Here is a 20,487-nt window from a genome sequence, read left to right as displayed (position 1 = left end):
AATTTTGTATGAATTTTTCAGTTTTGTCTCATGTATTTTTTACTAATCTATCTCTTTTGCACGTTTTTAATCAAATGGTACTAATCTTCCACTAATTTAAAGGTAGATCTATTAATTTTAGATATGTATTTTTGTGTGTTCTATAAATGTAGATTTATCTAATCTTTCACTCATTTTCTCTATTTTTAAGTCATTTGAACGTTTTTGGATATGCAGGTTTTTCAGATCTGGATTTGATATTCAGGTTTTTCATATCTGGAAGACTTCTAGGACGACTTACCTGTTAGTCGTCTGGACTTCTTGGAAGTCTTCTGACAAAGTCGTCTGGACTTCATGGAAGTCTTCTGACGAAGTCTCCCTTTCATAATAGATCTGAGCATTTTGGTAAGTTCTGATGTCTGATTTTTCTTCATTTGGTAACTTCTTGTTGTATAAAGTTCTTACTTTTTTCCCAAACTAAAACTCTCCAAACCCACTCTAATCTCTTTGACTTGAAAACACCAAACTTTATATGAATTTTTCAGTTTTGTCTCATGTCTTTCTTACTAATCTATCTTTTTTGCAGGTTTTTAATTAGATGGTACTCATCTTCCACTAATTTAAAGGTAAATATATTATTTTTAGATATGTATTTTTGTGTGTTCTGTAAAGGTAGATTTATCTAATCTTCCACTCATTTTTTCTGTTTTTAAGCCATTTGAACGTTTTTGGATATGCAGGTTTTTCAGATCTGGATTTAATATGCAGGTTTTTCAGATCTAGAAGACTTCTGGGACGACTTACCTGTTAGTCGTCTGGAAGTCGTCTGGAAGTCGTCTGGACTTCTTGGAAGTCTTCTGATAAAGTCGTCTGTACTTCCTAAAAGTCGTCTGGACGTCCTGTAAAGTTGTCTGGACTTCCTGTAAAGTCGTCTGGAAGTCGTCTGGACTTCCTGTAAAGTCGTCTGTAAGTCGTCTGAACTTCCTAAAGTCTTCTAACAAAGTCGTCTGAACTTCCTGAAAGTCGTCTGAACTTCCTGAAAGTCGTATGGACTTCTTAAAAGTCGTCTGGACTTCCTGGAAGTCTTCTGGCAAAGTTTTCTTCCATATCAAGTGGAATCCAAGCTTGTCTTTGTAGAGAAATGATCTATAATAGTTTTGTTTGTGATCTATTTTGTGAATTGCATGTCTACTCTTTTAGTTGTGAATTTTTTGTAAAATCAGTAATAATGTTTTCCAAGATTTATGAAATGTGCTAACAATGTGTTTACACATTTACAAATCAATGAAATAATAGACTTCAATAGCTTTTTTCTTATCTTTGGATCTCTCATATGCAATAATAAACTCCAATGGCCTTTTTCTCATCTTAATAAACAAGAATGTTGGTAGCTTCATATTGATACAACATTTTAAGAAGCATTTTAACCCTTCTTCCAACTCATAACAATAGTCATCATTATTGTCTATAACAATAATACTTATGAGATGGAAACAAACAATAGTAACTAGTCAAAGCATATCATATTTTGTATAAGTTTGCGTTGAAAAACTTAGTCAAATTTAGTAAAACTAAGGGAGAGAACATATTTTGTAAATACGAGTTTTACATATCTTGAAGTTACTTATCACTCTTAAAAATACAAGTTATTCAAAAACTAACGTAGAAGACTTAAAAACTAGCAGAGAAGACGCGGACGACTTCAATCTAAGTTGTCTAGACGACTAAACTATACGTCGTCTGGTCAACGCAGAAGTTATTTTTGCAATTGACTTTGAAATATGTTATTTCGGACGACTCAAAGTTAAGTCGTCTACTATTGTTTGGTTAAAAAGAAACTCCAAAAAGCTAGACGACTTACATTTCAGTCGTCATATGTTAGTTTTGCATTTGACTGCATTATTTCAGAAGTTTGACTTTTCTGGACGACTTACATTTCAGTCGTCTAGTGAAAATTAAAATAATAATATTTTTTTAAAAGTAGACGACTTACAGTTAAGTCGTCATAGGTTAGTTTTGCAATTAAAAAAAAAACTTCAAGATTTAATTATATACAGACGACTTATAATTCAGTCGTCCACGAGACGACTGAAATGTAAGTCGTCCAGGATTTACGAGGTTTGACCAGAATCTCGGAAAAAAATCCTAGACGACTTACTTGTAAGTCGTCTGGTGGACAACTGAATTATAAGTCGTCTGTGTATAATTAAATCTTGAAGTTTTTTTTTTAATTGCAAAACTAACCTATGACTACTTAATTGTAAGTCGTTTACTTTTAAAAAAATATTATTATTTTAATTTTCGCCAGACGACTGAAATGTAAGTCGTCTGGGGAAGTCAAACTTCTGAAATTATCCAGTCAAATGCAAAACTAACCTATGACGACTGAAATGTACGTCGTCTAGGTTCTTTGGAAATTTTTTTGAAACCAAACAATAGTAGACGACTTAACTTTCAGTCGTCTTAGGTTACAGATTTCAAAGTCAATTGCAAAAATAACATCTGCGTTGACCAGACGACTTCCAGCTAAGTCGTCTACAGCCAGACGACTTCCAGGTAAGTCGTCTACAGCCAGACAACTTCCCAAGTAAGTCGTCTGACGAACAGATCTGGAAAAAAACTCGATGTCATACCTTAAATTGGTGAGATAAGTTCCTTAGCATACATAAGGCTTCTCCAAGCACACAGAATCACAAACGAAAGTCACCCACCCAGAATCGTTAGCTTCTATGACTCTATGAACCATAAAAATTTTAGAATCAAAATCTTGGGTTTTTTTAGCTCATTGTGGAGAGAAAGTGAGAGATATGTTGTGTTTAGTTCACAAGAATGGAAAAAAGAAGAAGAGTAAATCGATTTTGGGAGCATTAAGAGCTTCAAATTGGTTGTTCATGGTGGTTGTGGTATTGATGACAATGGCAATCTTGTAATTACTTGAAGATGATGAGGGTGAGAGAATAAAAATGTCATTTTCGAAAGAAAAAAAAAATTGATGGCATTTTCGTAAATTATATGAACTTGTGGGATGAATAGAGCAAAACTAATTTTCAAAAAAAAAAGGAGGTTAGTTTTGTGTTTGACATTAAGTTGTAGGTCAATTTTGCAAAAAACCCTAAAAGAGATTTGTAAAAAAAAATTTCTTTTTTTAGTCCTAACCAAATAATATTTATATTGAAAATAGTCACTTTTAAAAATAGTTAATATAACTGGAAATAACTATTGATATTAATTTTATTTTTCTAAATTCTAGACAAAATATAATTGTGAACGATTGTGCAGTATTAATTTCAATTTCTAAAACCCCAAAAAATGTAAAAGAATATTTGATAGCTGTTTTTTAAAAAAAAAAAAATCCTAAACAACAGACACTTGCATCATATTTTTTTCGTAACCAAAAAGAATTATAAAAAGTTATTCGGTAATATTTTTTAAGAGAAAATTTGATGATGAACATGATACTAATTTTTTAATTAACAAAATAAGTATAAAAATAGTACTGATACGAATTTCAAAAATTGTATAATTTAATTATAACTAAAAATAAATATTTGATAGTAATTTAATTTTCCTGAATTTCTAAACAAAGAAAATTGTAATAGAGCATACGATAGTAATTTTCCTTTTCTGAAAGCAAACTACAAAAGAAGAGTAGTTTTCCTTTATTAAGATCCTAAACAAATAATGTGAAAGAGTATTTGATTTTTTTTTTTGAACTTTTAAATAAAATGGATATTTATAAAATATAATTTTTCTTTTCTTTTTTAAATTTGGAAAAAAAAATTAAAAAACTTATTTAACTGTAGTTTTTTTTAAAAACAATTATGACAAGTATGATACTAAAACTATTTAACTAACAAAAATAAAAAGTGATCTTTATATGTGTTTTGTCAACAGTAAATAAAGTTTCACCATCATCTTATTACAATTTTTTTGATTTTTACTATATATATTTTACTAACTAATTTTTAATTAAAATGTTATTATGAAAATATATCATTAGGAAAAATGAATTAAGAAAATTATTTAATATCAGATAAGTTTCATTAAAAATTATATTAGTACATAAGAAAGTTATAGTGTTGTCGTTTATTTGATTGGCTTTATTTAGCTTCCAAATTTTGTTTTAATTTTAGTTTTTACTTCGGATTCGGTTCGGTTCAAAATTTTTAATACGGATATTTTATCTAGTCTTAAATACAAAATTGATAACAATTTACCTATGCACTATATAAAATATAAATATTAACTAGAACTTATATGTGAAAGCGAATTTTTAATTTTAAAACAAATCTCACACAATATATGTAAAAACAGTTTTAAAACTATAATAAAATAGTTGGTTCTTTTTTTTTATTAAATTACAACCAAAATCCGTTGTAATATCTAAGTATAGTTAATAAACTATAATTAAGAAAAAAACTATAATTTTTTTTTGGAAAAGAAAAGAGTTTAAAGGATTAAAAGGCCCAAGTAGATGTTTCAATGTTTGATAAAAAAAATGTTTCAATGTACAGAGAGTCACGCCGTGACCTATACAGTTATTTTCTATGGTATTGTTACAATATTATTCTTTTTCGTATTATATTAAAACATAGAGAATCTTACTGCTAACCAAAATTATGTCTCAAATAAATGATGATTCTGCATGCATAGCTATTTTTAGAGGAAAAGTTGAATAAATTGATAGTAAACTAACTATATGGACAAACAAAAACCCCAGTGGAAAAATCAGAAGGGAATAGTAGACTTTTTCTCTCTTCTCTTTCTGAGATTTTGAGAGTTTGAAAGTCGCGGTGGTTCTCCTCCGAGCAGAGATTACCGATTCTTGTACACAGTGTTCCTTTCGACAGAGTGTAGCCAGCTTTGTTTCTGGTGGTTTGCGTTTTTTTTGGCGGAACTATCCGGCGGTTTATCTTTCTTTGTGGCGATAATCTTTGATGGTGTTGTTGCGCTATGTCTCGAGTCGTTTCATTCGCCTGCAGTGGAGATCAGATAATTGGGTTGTTGTAGTTGGGTCCCCTCGGAAGTAATCGAGGTATGTGTCGGGTTTGTGGTGATTGTGGACCTCAGCATGGATGAGATCTCGATCTTGTTTCGATTGATCTCTCTAACGCGTACGATTGAAGAAGCTGTTCCCAATAACCTTCCAATACAGTTGTTGGAGGTGGTTACAGTGATTCTGTTAAGGTCCAGGGTGAATTCGGTGTCGTCGTTATGATCCCGGCGTGTTCCAGCAAAACTCGCAGTTGTTTTCCATCTTCGCCGATGTTAGCCTTGCGTTTGAGTTGCGTTCGGTGCCGGTGTCTGGTTGTATGACGTGTGTCTCGTCTTGGTGTTTCGGGTGGTGTTTCGGGTTGACACGTGTCTTCTCATTTTGTTAAATGCAACACGCGTTTTTTTTGGCATGTTTTTCTTGTCGGTTTGTCTGACTTTGTTGTTTGGGCGTGAAGCCGTTTGTGGTTTGTCTTTAGTTAGGTCAGTTGGTTTAGATTCATAGGGATTGGGTCATGATGTATAGTTTTTTTTTTGGTTTTTGGACTTGGTCCGTTTAATAAAATAAAATATAGGTGCAAAGAAAAAAAAATATGGACAAACAAAAACTACAGTAGCGAAACGAACTATCAGAATGATATTTTTGTATAGTGATGAAGAAAAAGACAAAAAATGGAAGGAATAAATAATAAAGTTTAGTGGGACGGCGGGTGCATAGTTTGAGAGTGTGTCAGACTTGAGCCAAACTATTTTCTCTCTCTCTCATACGAAGAATCCATCAAACTCTCAGGCCAACACTTCGTGAGAAATTAAATAAAAATATTTTAATATTCTCTTTTTTCGTCTTCTTCTTGCTTTAAAAAAAACCAGCTTTACCTTTCCCCACACACTTCTCTTTTATCTCTCTCTACTACTGTTTCTCTCATTAGCTATTTGCAGGGTTTTTCTTCTTCAGTGTTTTTGATCAGCTTGAAAATATCTTAGCCATGGACACAGCTAAATGGCCTCAGGTATTGTTAATTTAATTTATTTACTCGTCTCGTCTCTTTTAAGTTTCCTCCTTTTTATCACAAAGGAAGCTGCTTTCTAAAATAAACTGCCTTCTCTTTAATCTTTTGATAAATGTTTTCCTCTTTTGAAATATAATTTTCTAGCTCATATGCTTTATTTGTTTGTTTGTTCCTGCAAAAAAAAAAAGGAATTTATTGTGAAGCCAATGAACGAGACATGCTTGAAACAGCCGAATCCTGCTGCTGCTGCTCCAGTGGAGGAGAAGAAGGCAAGACCGGAGAAAGATCATGCTTTGAACTGTCCAAGATGCAACTCCCTTAACACCAAGTTCTGTTACTACAACAACTACAGCCTCACTCAGCCCAGGTACTTCTGTAAAGACTGCAAGAGATACTGGACCCAAGGTGGCTCCCTCAGGAACATCCCCATCGGCGGTGGCCTCCGGAAGAACAAGAGACCGTCCTCTTCCTCTTCCTCTTCTTCCAATTCCAATTCCTCTTCCTCTTCAAAGAAAACTCTTTCTGTCAACAACAAAACGCCACCACCACCAGTTCAACAGCTAAACCTTACGAGTGTTGAGAATGACCACGAGGCTAAAGCGTATTCTCATGGTTTTGGTAACGCCCACGAGGCCAAAGATCTCAGCTCGGCGTTTTCTCAAGGGTTTGGGATTGGTCATCATCATCAAAGTATTCCCGAGTTTCTACAAGTAGTGCCCAGCAGTATGAAGAGCCACGCACTTGTATCAACCTCGTCGGCTTTGGAGCTTTTAGGGATCTCCAATTCCTCAACCACCTCCTCTAACTCACGCCCTGCTTTCGTGACTTATCCTAACGTTCATGATTCGTCGGTGTACGCAGCAGCATCACCTGGGTTTGGTATGAGTTTCCCACAGTTTCAAGAGTTCATGAGACCACCTTTGGGGTTCCCTCTTGATGGTGGGGATCCTCTACGTCAACAAGAGGGGTCCAGTGGCACTGACATTGGAAGGCCTTTGCTGCCTTTTGAGAGCCTGAAACTTCCCGTCTCATCATCAAGCACCAATAGTGGTGGTGGTGGCAATGGGAATGATCATAAGCGTGAGAAAGAAGAAGGAGAAGCTGACAACTCTGTTGGGTTTTGGAATGGCATGTTAAGTGCTGGTGACTCGGCTGCCTCTGCTGGTGGACCATGGCAATAATTATAGTAAAGGAGAGTTTCTAAGAAGAAAAAAAAAAAAAAAGAGAAGCGTTTAAATTTTTCATCCAAATTTTAGAAGATGAAGGTTAACTAACTACCATCTGTGGTGTTTACTATCTTTAACTTTGTTGGGTTGGGGATGGATGTCTTTGTATTATTAATATTATATTATCAAACCCCAGTTATCTAAAAAATTATGGATTATGTTTGTTTTAGTGCCCAATGGTTTAGTACATCTCAAGCGAAATAACTGTAGTGTAATTAAAGACTGTTGTACCATATTTTTCCTTTCTATCATTTCTATTATATTAGTCCCATGCTTTTTACATGTCACACATGAGAGATTGATAGTATATACGAAACTCTACTCAAATCCTTAGTTTAGTCAAGACTAGTGGTATTCCGGCGCTACGCGCCGGGTTCATGTATTTTATTTTTTAATGAATGTGAAATCGGTTTTGATTCACTTGATATGGTTAATGATAGTAGTGTATTACTTTGTTTTGTAGTTGCTTAGGTCAAAGAGGAATATCATAAATAGTTTTCATAGATTAATACAATAAAAATAGAATAAATAACTGATAGTTGCATTAAATATAGTTGAACTTAGAACATAAAGTAAAGTTTATGTTCCAAAAATAATACGTAGGTATGCATTACTTTTTATCAGTTTTTGTGTGTTTGAGATCTTTTTCTTTTTTGGAACGCAACTTCACTAAATCATCAGAGTAGCGTGGTAAAACGACTTGATACACAGCTTAGAGCCTGCTTAGCCAAACGGTCAGCAACAACGTTCCTTTTGTGTGTTTGAAATCTTCTTAAGAGTTTTATCTATGATTATGTTGGCCGAGTAAAGATCATATAATTATATTTAAGTGTACACTAATACTACCTTTGTGAAATCCTCTTGGCAAATAAGTTTATAAAATAATTATTGATTTATTGGCCTGACGTTATTTTAATGTAATTCAAAAGACTTATGTATGTTTTGTGTACTATAAACACACTGGAACCAAACTCATGGATCCTGACCCACACAAGGTTATTAGATAGAAGACAGCAGCCTAACACCATAGTCTGTTTTGGCACATTGTGAACAATTTAGTTAGAAACTCGCAGAGAAAAAAAAGTCTAACAAAAAGTCAACAAATTAGTGTACTGAAAGAAGTATTTCATTGCAATAAGAAGTATTTCATTTTAGTGTACTGAAAGAAGTTTTGTCCCTCTGAAGCTTGCTTTAATTTGGTCCCATTAGCAAATATGTTCAAGCTAATATGAACGCCAGTTAGATTATTTACAGAAAGACTGTTATATATATGATGCAGGTAGTTTAACGCAGAGTTTTGATGTTTATGTAGGGATGGAATATCTAAAAATGAAGAGGGTAATTCCTGACAGTAGTTCAGAAAATTGGTCACGTAATTTCCTTGCTGTATAAATAGTTTTTGATAAATAGTTTTAACATATAAAATTAAATATTATTTTTAACACAATTTAACATGCAGGGGATTTGATTTCTTCAATGCCTATATTGCGTTTACTTAATTTGAGCTAAAAGGAAGACATGTATACTGAAAAAACTTTCATTGATAGGTTAAACACCGCCGCCGCCATGTTGAGTTTAGTTAAAAATAGATAAAGTTCTAAGTTACAGTGCATAACCAAACGAAAATGACGACATATAAACATAAGGAAATGTAATGGTGATTTGTGTTTTCTAGTTGGATCTAATCCAACCGTGCCTTCTTTCCATTCTTTGAGCCAACAGTCTGATTGTTAGATGCTGAACCCCCTCTTTCTGGTACAACAGATGAGGAAGTTTGATGGTTGACATTTGTATTTTCACAAGTGTTGCTGCCACACCATCAGTCTGCTCAACAACAGTTCTACTGGTACCATCAGAGACCTTAGAAGCTATTGGATTCTGGACAGGAATCCGATCATCAGGACCATGTTGAGCTCCCTGTTCACAGCGCATCAATAAGTTGAATAAATTACTTTATAAACATCCTATCTAATCCCAGTTTTAGGGACTCACATCACCAAAAAGTCTGGGAGTGGTGCATGCTGACACTCAGTAAAAGAACGGGAGATGGTGAAGGTTTGATGCTTGGAAGTGAAGTTGAACGCTCATAGCATGAGCTGAAAAGTGAAGGTCTTCCCAACAATGTCAGCAACAAACTGGGGCAGTTCATTATCCACATGAGCATTGACACCAACCCCCTGCCCTGCAATCAAACACACAGTATCTTAGAAAACTAAAAATAGAAAGCAAATTACTATATAATACTAATTGGATTAAAGATGAGTCTACTGAAATTTGCACAACTTCAGAAGCTTATATATTGGTTATAACCTAGCCATGTCCATATCAAAAGGATGTACACACATACACATATATATATTGAGACCCCTAGTTCCATTGTCGGTTGTAGTGTCCATAACTTTTTGCAGTTGGCTAAGAGAATGATCTGGTGAGCCAAAAGTCCCATCTGCCTCGTACGACTTTTTATGAATCTCAACACGTTCTCTGCAATATTTGTCATATTAATTTCGAATTTCTGCCAAAACCCTAAAAAAACTAAGAAGCCTAAGATTATAAGAAGATTTATAGTCCTATACAGCAGCGTATTTTGCTTCCTGTAAACAAATTAATCAGGTAAGAATACCTTGGAGTTAAATAAAAACAGAATCATAATCGCCATGAGACCAGAGAGAAGAGAGAGATGGAGCGAGTACATGTGAAGTTTCAGTGCTCGATGCTGAGTCATCCATATGATCATTTGATCTGCAGAATGAACCTTTGAACCTACACAGTTTTTAAAAACCTGACGTGGGTTCTCATCACTCAAAGAATCAGAAGCAATTTCATCCCTATTAAATCAATAAATCAATGGCCACAGAATCAGAATACACGCTATGAGTTTAGCTCCGGTTTTCATAAGCCTTTAACTCGTTAACCTTTCTTTGACAAAATTCTCTGCTTTTTCTCTGGAAGATACAAACAAAACCAAATAGTTTAATGTTGCTAGACAGATCAAAGACTTACTGTACGGAATCAACTTTGCGACCATTGTTCGTAAGGTAATCTCGCAGCTACAAATACAACATCGTACGTTATAAGAAATTATGACTTCAAATTCAAATTAGTGGAGAAAAATCAAAAGGAATCATGTTACCTTGGACTGTAGAAGCTTGCTAAGATTCTTTGATTTTTGTAATTTTGGTAAAGAGGAGAAGCTAGAGAACAAAAGGATATACAGAGTGAAACTGAGGCAATCCAAAAAGTTGCAATGAAGAGGAAATCGTGGCTTTAGTGGGTTTTCTTCAGTGATTGACATAACGCCGGAACGTTACTTTGCCGAGGAAGCGGAAGAGAGATCGTAAGGTCTTCGAGTTTTCTTCAAGCAGCACAAAGAAGAAGGAGATCCCTTGATGGACCAGAGAAAACAAAGCCCAATATGTTGAGGTGTCAAAAGTTTTAATTACTGCACGTGAATGAAGCCTACAACGAAGGCGAGAACATTTTTGTCGCTCAAGAAAAGTGGACACGTGTCTGCAAAAGCCTCATTCTCCTTGAGTCGACATCCTTTCGTTTTGTTTTCTTTAGATCAAACCTTAAGTTACTTATGGCTAGTTAGGAGATAAGAATGATGATGGGCTCAATTTATCAAAATAAAAACGAAGCCCAAATTGAGTAGACATCACCTTTCACCGTAACAAAACGTGACGCGCGTGAATGTAAGAAATTTAAAAAAAAAGAAACGCGTGACAAACACACATACCACAGCGAGTCGACACGTGTCGCGAAAAGCACCCCTCTCCTTGATGTCGTGGAAGCCTATGGAGAGAGCATAACCTAACTTTATTAGTATAGATGACTCTCATTTGGTTCTTTGTTTGTCTTTAGGAGAAACATTTGGAAATGGGTGTAAAGCAAATGAAGATGTTTGTAACGCTGTAATATGAGTTGTTTTATATATATAAATTATGGCTTCGAATGTTACGAACCGCCTCGTCCCGCACCGCAGTTAACAGTAACAAAAATCTTTACATATACCATATATCTATACATTTTTATAACTATTAAAACCGCACCGCAGTTAAACCGCTTGTTCCGCACCGCTCAAACCGCAGTTACCATTCGGAGCCTATGTTTCAACGTTCAGTCACAACATATTTCTTCTTTAAACATAATTAATAATCATTAACTTTTCAGTAAATTAGAATAATAAATAAAATGTTTGGTTTTCTTTTTTTATATAAAAATTAAGAACTGTAAATAGAGCATATATATGCTTTTATGTTTAAAGTATTTCAAAAATATTTACTTTTACTCTTTTTAATATAATTATTTTATTCAAAAATGAGATATATTAATTAATCTTTTAATTATGTACTCTCTACTAATATTTTAAAATACTATTTGGATTTTGTTATTTGTACTATTATTTGAAAAGTGATTTTGCTTATTTGTCATGTTTTACATAATTTTAGTTTTTAGGTAATTTCCTTTATTTGTCATGTTCTTATGATGTGGACTAAGGAGTCGATAAATTTATATTTATTCTGTTATTTTAATTTAATAAAATAAATAAAAAAATAAAAAATATGATAAAAATCTAAAAAATTTTTGCTCGACTTAATTTTTTAAATCATATTTGTTAGAGAATATATAGTGTAATACATATCAGTCAATTTAAGAGGTTTTAGTTAGTGAAAACTATATTATAGGTAGATACTATATAGAGTTCATAATTTAATTATTATGTTTTAGCATTTCTCAAAAAAAAAAATACAATATACATAATGAATTGGACGTCACTGTATTGATCGAAACTTAAATATCATCATATTCTCAAATAAATAATATCAATAAAATAAGTTTATATGTATGTGCTGTTAGGTTAATTTCATATTATAGCTATAAATAAAACATGTATTGTATCATCAGTACATATATAAATAATTAAATAAGTAGAAATAAGATGATTAATATAATGGAATAAACTAAATGTTGTTCTTAGATTATTAACCAATCAAAAGTTCTTTATTGATTGTTATCAATAAATTTAATTTATTGAAATTAATTTAAATTAAAATATATACAATTTTTTTTTGCTATGAATATTTACAAAACTTACTCACCACAAGTAATTTTTTAATGATATTATCCGCGATATTGCGAAAAATTATTCACTACTTTTTAAAACTCGTAAAATAAAAAGGCACTAGACTATTTTAAGACTTTTTGATCCCGAAAACAATTTTGTTAACATTCATATTATTTACATCAGTTCAACATTAGATGCAAGCATATAAAATAGTAACATCATTAAGTATAAATATACGTACATCTATATATATAAAGGAGAGTTGTCTCTCTCCTTAGGCTATCCACATCATCAGGAAGCATGGGGCTTTTTCTGCCACCTGGCATCGTACTTTTAATTTCTAAAGATGCTTTGTCGTTAATCATCTCTTAAAAGCCCAAAAGCCCAAAATTGCTTTAAACAAAGCCGAGAGTTTATATCAATTACCATAGCTCCTTGCCCTACATCGCGTCACTTTCTTCATCTTCCTTCATCGCATCAGCTTACCCAGCCGTTTCAACCTTGACTGGTACTCCTCCATAACGTCGATGTAGCATGTCTTTGCGTCATAGAATCCCATTATTTAATGAAGCAATCTATAGCCATGCAACTGTTTGCATCCTCTCATCATTTCACCTTAAATAAACCTTCATCTCAGTACTCTTCTCCACATTATTCACTATTCACAAATAAACGCAGAGGAGACTCGCTTCCAAAACTGTGAAATCCTCCGGCAAAACCCCCACCGCTCAATTCCTCAGTGCCCTCGCCCCTGGCTTGGAGAGTCGGAGCTGTGCAATGAATTTGTAGTCCCAGACTGCAGAGAAGGTCGGAGGTGGTGATAATGACGGCGTTCGTTCATCAATAGAAGAAGAAGGTACATGCTTACAATTCAGTGTATATATGCACACATACACTCAATAGTTTTGAGGAGAATTGTCCGTGATTATACATGCATGGTTTGTAAGTTGAAGTTGAAACGCTCTATTTGTAAACAGATCTGTGATATAATTCAAGCTAGAGCAAGACAAGTTCTCATTAAAGAAAACTTTTATATGAAAGATTATGCAGTCATGTATTTTACTGTCCACTAAATCGATTGATATACCATTTCTAGGCACCAGACAAGAATCGTGGAGTCATTCTTATTTTCAAAGGGATCATAGAGAGTATTCCTGAAGTTTACGTTCTGTTAAATGTGATGAGTTGATACTGTAAGCATATTTTCTTTTAATATTATTTCTCAGGTCTAATCTGACTTTTTGTGATGTTAGGAATTCTCGGGCTCCTTGTGCAGGGAGTAGTTGCTGCTAAGGTTTCTACTCTGCTCTTACCTTAGTCATATGCTTTATTTGGATTTCTTCCTCCATTCATTAAGAATCAGGTTCAAATTCTTTGACATGAGACTTCTCTTTGTTTTACACTAAAGAAAAAAAAAATGGATGCTTACAAGAATCAGGTTCAAATTCTTTGATATGTGCTCGTGATGGGTTTCTCTCAGGCTATTCGCCTGAATCTTTCTTCCTACTCGTCTCTCTCTCCCTGCCAGGTTTTCACCTTCTCACTTACCTTTCCTCTATTAGACTTTTTGATTCACATTTGTTTTATAAAAAGCTCAGAACTTTCATGATGTTTTTACTGTCTTATTATTGGGTTTTTGTTCTCTTATTATTCTTTGCTTTCCTCAGAATGATGCTTAATGTATGCCCACAATCATCAAGTTTTACTTCTTCTTTTTTACTTTCCCTTAAATAAAAATGAAGACTTTGAGTTTTATTTTGATGTGTTGTGTTATAATTTCTTGATGCAGACAAGTGTAAACCAGAAGCAGAAGACTATTGTTACGTTCCTCACCAGTTGTAGAAAGGGAAAGAGACGTTCTTTACTCACCGTTAAATCAGTTCTGAACAATACAATACCAAGCTTCAAAGACAATGGAACAGCCGAGGAGCATTCAAAAATTCTTTTGGATAAACTCTTCGCTCGGACACATGAACATACGAATGAGAACTTGGTGTATCCTCCTGATGAGGCTCTGTCCTACTCAAGCCTTGGGGGCTTGGGTCTGACCTTCAAGCTGCGCTAATGGCTTTGTTGAAACGTGAAGAAGACTTGCAGGACGCAGAGAGGAAGGTTCTCTCCGAGAAGAAGAAACTAAACCAAGCAAAGGGAACGGTTGGAGAAACGGGAGAGAGTCATCCTCCAAGCTTCTTTGAAGCACAAGATTTTACAAGAGAAGCTGAAGCCGGCGAACGTGGAGTTAGCTTCACAGGCCAGAGAGATCGAAGAGTTAAAGCATAAGCTTAGGGAAAGAGACGAGGAGCTTGTCGTTATGCAAGCGTCATTGACTTTTAAAGAGCGTGAGCTGGATCGAATGCGCGTTGAGATCTCAATCAAAACCAAGGAGGTCTCTGTGGCGAGTTTTGAGTTTGAGAACAAGTCACAGCTCTTGAGCCAAGCCAAGGAGATTGTGGAGAGACAAGAAGATGAGATAGAAGCGCTTCAGAGAGCTCTCAAGGAGAAGGAAAAAGAGATAGAGATTGCTACGGCGAAGAAGAGACTTGAGCAGGAGAAGCTCAGAGAAACAGAAGCTAACTTGAAGAAACAGACGGAAGAGTGGTTGGTGGCTCAGGAGGAAGTGAGTAAGCTTCAGGAGGAGACAGGGAAGCGGCTTGGAGAAGCTAACGAAACCATGGAGGACTTTAAGAGAGTGAGGAAGCTTCTAACCGATGTGAGATTCGAGCTTGTTTCTTCTCGGGAAGCTTTGTTATCTTCAAGAGAGCAAATGGGAGAAAAGGAAGTGCTGTTAGAGAAACAGTTAGAGGAACTCAAGGAGCAGAGGAGAAGCGTGTTGTCGTATATGAAAAGCTTGAGAGATGCTCGTGGTGAAGTGGAGAGCGAGAGAGTTAAGCTAAGAGTCGCCGAGGCTAAGAACTTTACACTCGAGCGAGAGACATCACTCCAAAAGGAACTGCTCGAGGACTTAAGAGAGGAGTTGAAGAAAGAGAAGTCTCTGTTGGAGGAAGCTATGCGTGATGTCTCCACCATCCAAGACGAGCTTGACAAGAAAACAAACGAGTTTCAAGTTTCATGTCCTTCGTCCACCAGTTGCTTAACTGGGAAAAATCATCAACTGGTTTGCTTCTTGCTTACGCTGAAAAAAAAGAAAAGTCCATCTGTTTTGCTCTCTTCTTTTTCGGCTTTCTCAGTTTTATCGTTGCTTTTGTTTTATCATGTTATGGTCGTATGAACAACTGTTATCTACTGAACAATGATAATGTTATGAATTTATCAACTCCAATTACTTGGCGCAATGTTATCTATTTACATGTATATTTAAGTAGAGTTTGGCAGATGTTCAAACATTAATACATAGAATGTGTTTTTTTACTTTCTCGCAATCAGAATTTGAAAGTACAGAGAGACTGCAAGAACATGATCTGGAAGAGGTCCTTTTAACCAACCTGTGAATTGAGTTTTGATATGTCATTGTTATTATGATCCTCTAATGTGACAGCTCTTGATGAACCTGTCAGAGGAATCAAGATACTTAGCCCACAGAGGGCATAGATGAGGAAATGCTATATCAAGCCAAGGATTGGCTCTTCCATTGAAATGAACAACAGCTGCACTTTCTGCATCAGAAAAGGTTGTTTTCTCTTGGTACCCGAGACCAAGCATATGCCAGAACGGATCTATTGTCTGGACTTGGCCGTGGAAAGCTATCAACCCTGGAGGCAAATGGCCTAGCATGTACTCATAAAATTAGTCATTAGTTCACGATCCTAAATTCTTAATTGGCAAGAAAAATAATTCAAACTCGACTATACTAACAACTAACGGATACAAAATGAAACTAATGACATTCAAAAGAGAAATCAATGTCCGAACCCGGCGCGTAGCGCCGGAATACCCCTAGTAATAAATACTACATCCATGCTATGAAGATAAATGTTTTGAAAAACATTGTTTCACAAAATTAGAATTTTCTATTTATATAAATGTTATATTATTTAAGAATAGGACATTGTAATTTTTTTTAAAAATAATTGAATTAAGTTTCTATTATATTTAGGAAAAAATTCATAATTAAATATTCAAACTAAATTTCATTGAACTTTTTAATACTCATATTTCTTTGTTAACCGGTTTAATAACCAAAATAATTATTAATTTTCCTTTTAGTACACTTACTTTTAAATATGTACTTATTTTAATACTCAAACTATTTTTTTAATCAAAAATATAAGTAAGTTTTAAACAATTTTTTCATTACAAATATCTAAAACTCAAAAACAAATCTCAAAAATTCCAAATTTTGTTTTAAGTTATAGGAATAAAAGTAACTAAATTGTCGATAATCTTAAATGTTTTCATAATATTAGTTTTAATTTTATATTTAGTTTGTTTCATGAAGTTTAAACTATTTTATTTATTTATTCATAATTTGTTTTTCTAAAATTTAACCAAAATTTAGTTAATCGTATTCTTAAATATTAAATTAAAATTTGAAATATTTAAGATTTAGTTAAAAAATTAGAGATTTTTAGGTTTGGTTTAAAATTTATTAATGTTTTGATTAAAATAAACATTGTAGGGTATTAAATTTTACAATTTTTGAAGTAAGTTTATCAAAATGAGCAAAATATTTAGTTTTGGTATTAAACCGGATAGCAAAAAAAGTTTGAGTATTATAAAGCTGAGTTATAGAAATTTAGTCTGAATATTTTAATGGATAAGTGTGAACAAATGAAAAAAAAAACTATTTTTATGGAAAGGAAGGATTCAGATGAAATGCATATAAGCAATTTTAAAGTCGAAAATGACTATGTCGACTGTATATCATGTATATTAGTATTAGTATATGATTTTTGAAAAAAAATCACTAAACCACGGGTTCAGACTTACAAACCCACTCTTGAATGACTTATTTGGTTTTTACATAAATAAGTAAAAGAAAAAAAAATCTAAAGAGAAGAAGAAGAAGACAAAAGTGGCATATGTATTTCCATTTCAAGGCCTCATGATCAGATATTGATTTACCACAACATATCTCATTTGGTGCTTTTCACTGGTCTGCATTGATTCCAAAGATGCGAACCTTGTGCATGTGCGGGAACTTTGCAACCACCATTATAAATACAGCAAGCGTGTTCAGAAACAGCATGGGATTCTGATAGTCTGTCGTGTGCGATGCTATCAAGTACCTATGAGTAAAAAAACACACAATTTTCACTTATAAGACTTGTCACCAGTAATAATATGTGGTTATGTCCAAACATCCTAACAGTATATCTAAATTATCTTGTCTTGAGATGGGCAGAAGAACCCATATGGGAGAAGAAGCCTGGTTTAAGAATACTATATCTATAAATGTGTAATCCCACGAAGTATGGTTTAATATTCCTTACAGCTCTCAGAGAGCTTTCTGTGGGAATCCTGAGCAGCAACGCTAAAATCAAAGGCTAATAGGAGCTAGATCCTAAGGAATGAGATTGACATAAAACAAGGAGAATGAAAGAGGTTACTGATGCACACCAAAAAAGAAAAGAGAGGAAGTGAATAAAATAGCTATGGCAATGCTCTAATAGCTATGGCAATGCTCTAATAGCTCTCAGCAGTGCTATCCCAAAGGAAGACAATCATATATATAAAGGAAAGTGAGAAAAGGGAAAAGAAGGACATATATTGCCTCTTTGAGTAATTTGGAAATAATATTGCAAAGGCTTTTTATACTAATGATAGGCACATAACAACGAAGAGGTTCCCAATTGAGCTACACAAGAGAGAGAGAGAGAGAGAGAGCTTACAAGACAACGGGAACAAGAGTGAGGAACTTGCGATTGCGAGTGAGTTGCTTGCCGTTGTCAATCTGTTCCCACCAAGTCAGCCTATTGTAGATCCCCTGATCATCCCCAAACGGCGTTCCCTTCTTCCAGTGAAACAAATGATACGTTGCCTATAAAGAAGAAGAAGAAGATGAGTAATCGAATTGAATGAGATCTTTGTTTGGCTTGCTTACGGCGAAATGGGCGAGGTGGACGATGGTCCAGGCCATGCCAGGGGAGCAATTGAAGATGGATAGAACGAGGAGCCATGAGAAGAAGAGGATGAGGATGTAAGTCGTCCACACCCCTGGATACGTGAACCACTCCGTGTTCCGGTTCACGTCCGTCGTCGGCAACGCTCTCACGTACATCATTCCAACCCCCACACACACAGATCAATCAGATCTCTCTCTCTCTCTCTCCGATTTTTACGATCCTTTTCTTCTGGTTTTTTTTTAATCAATTTTTCCCCCTTCGTTCTCTGATCTCTCTCTCTCTATTCAGAGAAGGAAGGAGGAGGAAGAAGGAAACACGTATCGCTCTTCTCTCTCAGTTTTCACAGTCCGTTAGGTTTGGGCTGGGCCTTAAACTTATTGGGCCTTTCAATAGCACATATTGTTCAATCCCTCTTATTATTGGGCCTTTTAATAACACATACTCTCTCCGTTAGGATTTTTTAGATATATTTTTTTGTTCCATAGATTTTCTAAAATTTTAAGGTACTTTTAGTAGTTAATATTAAAAAGTTTGTATATTTTTAAGAAACATTAATTGAAAATATTTGAAATGATTGAATACTATTGGTTGATATTTATTGGAAAATATATAGTAAAATAAATAATAAATTCAATTGTAAAAAATTAATTGTTTTCTTAATATGTGTGAATACCCTAGAAAATCTTTTTTTTAGGAACAGAGAGTATTATTTAATCCCTCTTTTTTTTAACATCAAATATTATTACTTAACTTGAATGTATGTGATCAACATGTAACAGAGAATGTAGATATTGAGGTACATAATAATAAAATTTGAAATTTAATCCCTCTTATTATTAATAAAAAGCCCATAGTTATTGCTAAACTGAAACAGTGAGCCTTCCGCCGTCTGAGATTATAAATTTACTATATTTTACTATACAGCTAGCGAGTTAGTGACACTGTCGATTCTGCGGAAGAACAGTAAAAGTCCTTTTTTATTGTCTGGAATTATGATTTGTTTGGAAATTTGTTTTGGGGAAAAAAGATAATTTGACAGGCTGGGCTGAGTTTTGCCTCCTCATATCCGACACCTTTTACCCTCATTATCAACATCGAGCTCTCATTCTGCGGAGGAATCTTCGTCTTCGTCCCTCGTGAAACAGGTCCCCCGTTTTTTTCTCGGATACGTTGCATTTTTTTTTTATTATCTCTCTGACTCTCTCCCACTCTTCTAGAATTATTAGTATTCACATCAAAAGTATAAGTACATACTAGCTAATCATCAGTATATGTATACCTGAATACGTGAAAATAATCCATCAATCATCATATTGGATTATGTCCCTCCTTCAAAATATTTAACAGTAACATTTCCAAATTACTTTTGGCTAAAGCTTACAAGGAGTATTGTACTAAGCCTTTCGCAAAAATTGACAAATTTATGTTCTATATATTTTTTTTTGTCACAATATGTTCTATATATCTAAAACGCTATTTTAGCGGCTAACCCCTCCAAAAGTAAACAATTATGTCTGAATGAGAGGATTTTGAAAACAAAACAAAATAGACGAGGGTCAACATGGAAAAACAAATGTTCGGGAGTGTAATCGCGTAGATGATAAGCTATGGGGGCAGTGTGAAATCAAATGAAAATATAAAAGACAAAAAGAAAAATGTCACTCTCTGACAAACAGTGTCTTGTCCAAAGTAGGAAAATAATTACGATCTTGTTCCGTAACTCAACCTACTTCGATGTTTGTGAATATTCATCATAGATTTTTCTAAAATTAATGGGGTAAAATTGCTAAAACAGAACAAAAAAAACAACATAGTTGTTCTTATGGTATAAAATCATCACTAAGTTGTCCTTAAAGTATAATATTTTTTATAATCCCAAAACTAATATTTCCTTAATCAAATTAAATATAAATTAAAACCATTTAAAAAAGTTTAATGGAAAAAGATTAAAAACATAAGGTAATCCCATCATGTTTTAGAAAAGAAAAAAATGTAAAAATAATTTTTAAAAAAAAGAGCACATGACACAAATAAAAATTATCATGTAACCTAATTGCATTTGGTTTCTAAAATCCTCTAAACTATTCTTTTAAAATCCTCTAAGGTAGAACTTAATTCCAATAACAGTAGTCTTACCCCCTTTATCACCAGCCGAAAAAATCCATCTCGTACTTGTATTAAATTTCCAA

The 20,487-nt window shown here is 34.0% G+C and overlaps 2 protein-coding genes, 1 long non-coding RNA gene and 1 pseudogene across 4 annotated transcripts; 2 read left to right on the top strand and 2 right to left on the bottom strand.

The window, feature by feature from the left end:
* Nucleotides 1-5,686: 5,686 nt before the first annotated feature.
* LOC106362806 (dof zinc finger protein DOF1.8) lies at nucleotides 5,687-7,471 on the top strand. Its single transcript, XM_048739733.1, has 2 exons — nucleotides 5,687-5,981; nucleotides 6,170-7,471. Exons 1-2 carry the CDS (start codon nucleotides 5,958-5,960, stop codon nucleotides 7,160-7,162), a joined length of 1,017 nt encoding a protein of 338 aa, XP_048595690.1. The 5' UTR covers nucleotides 5,687-5,957; the 3' UTR covers nucleotides 7,163-7,471.
* Nucleotides 7,472-8,728: 1,257 nt separating this feature from the next.
* On the bottom strand, nucleotides 8,729-10,715 carry LOC125577824. 2 transcript variants are annotated; one of them, XR_007316212.1, is made up of 6 exons: nucleotides 10,341-10,714; nucleotides 10,211-10,257; nucleotides 9,831-9,970; nucleotides 9,555-9,691; nucleotides 9,200-9,389; nucleotides 8,729-9,124 (listed from the first exon to the last, which is right to left on the bottom strand). It is a non-coding gene; the product is annotated as an uncharacterized LOC125577824 (long non-coding RNA). The 2 variants fall into 2 exon arrangements; XR_007316211.1 differs by having other exon boundaries at nucleotides 9,555-9,970; nucleotides 10,341-10,715.
* A 1,846-nt stretch (nucleotides 10,716-12,561) lies between these two features.
* On the top strand, nucleotides 12,562-15,575 carry LOC106368382 (annotated as a pseudogene).
* A 1,510-nt stretch (nucleotides 15,576-17,085) lies between these two features.
* Nucleotides 17,086-18,637, bottom strand: LOC106366451 (uncharacterized protein C119.09c). The gene is made up of 3 exons (XM_013806051.3): nucleotides 18,277-18,637; nucleotides 18,065-18,213; nucleotides 17,086-17,461 (listed from the first exon to the last, which is right to left on the bottom strand). The coding sequence occupies exons 1-3, from the start codon at nucleotides 18,454-18,456 to the stop codon at nucleotides 17,323-17,325; spliced, it is 468 nt and encodes a 155-aa protein (XP_013661505.1). The 5' UTR covers nucleotides 18,457-18,637; the 3' UTR covers nucleotides 17,086-17,322.
* Between the last annotated feature and the right edge of the window lie 1,850 nt (nucleotides 18,638-20,487).

Source organism: Brassica napus, chromosome A9, assembly GCF_020379485.1.
Source record: "Brassica napus cultivar Da-Ae chromosome A9, Da-Ae, whole genome shotgun sequence".
Classification (NCBI taxonomy): domain Eukaryota; kingdom Viridiplantae; phylum Streptophyta; class Magnoliopsida; order Brassicales; family Brassicaceae; genus Brassica; species Brassica napus.
The sequence above is the reverse complement of the archived record's forward strand: the minus strand, read 5'-3'. Positions and strand labels throughout refer to the sequence as shown.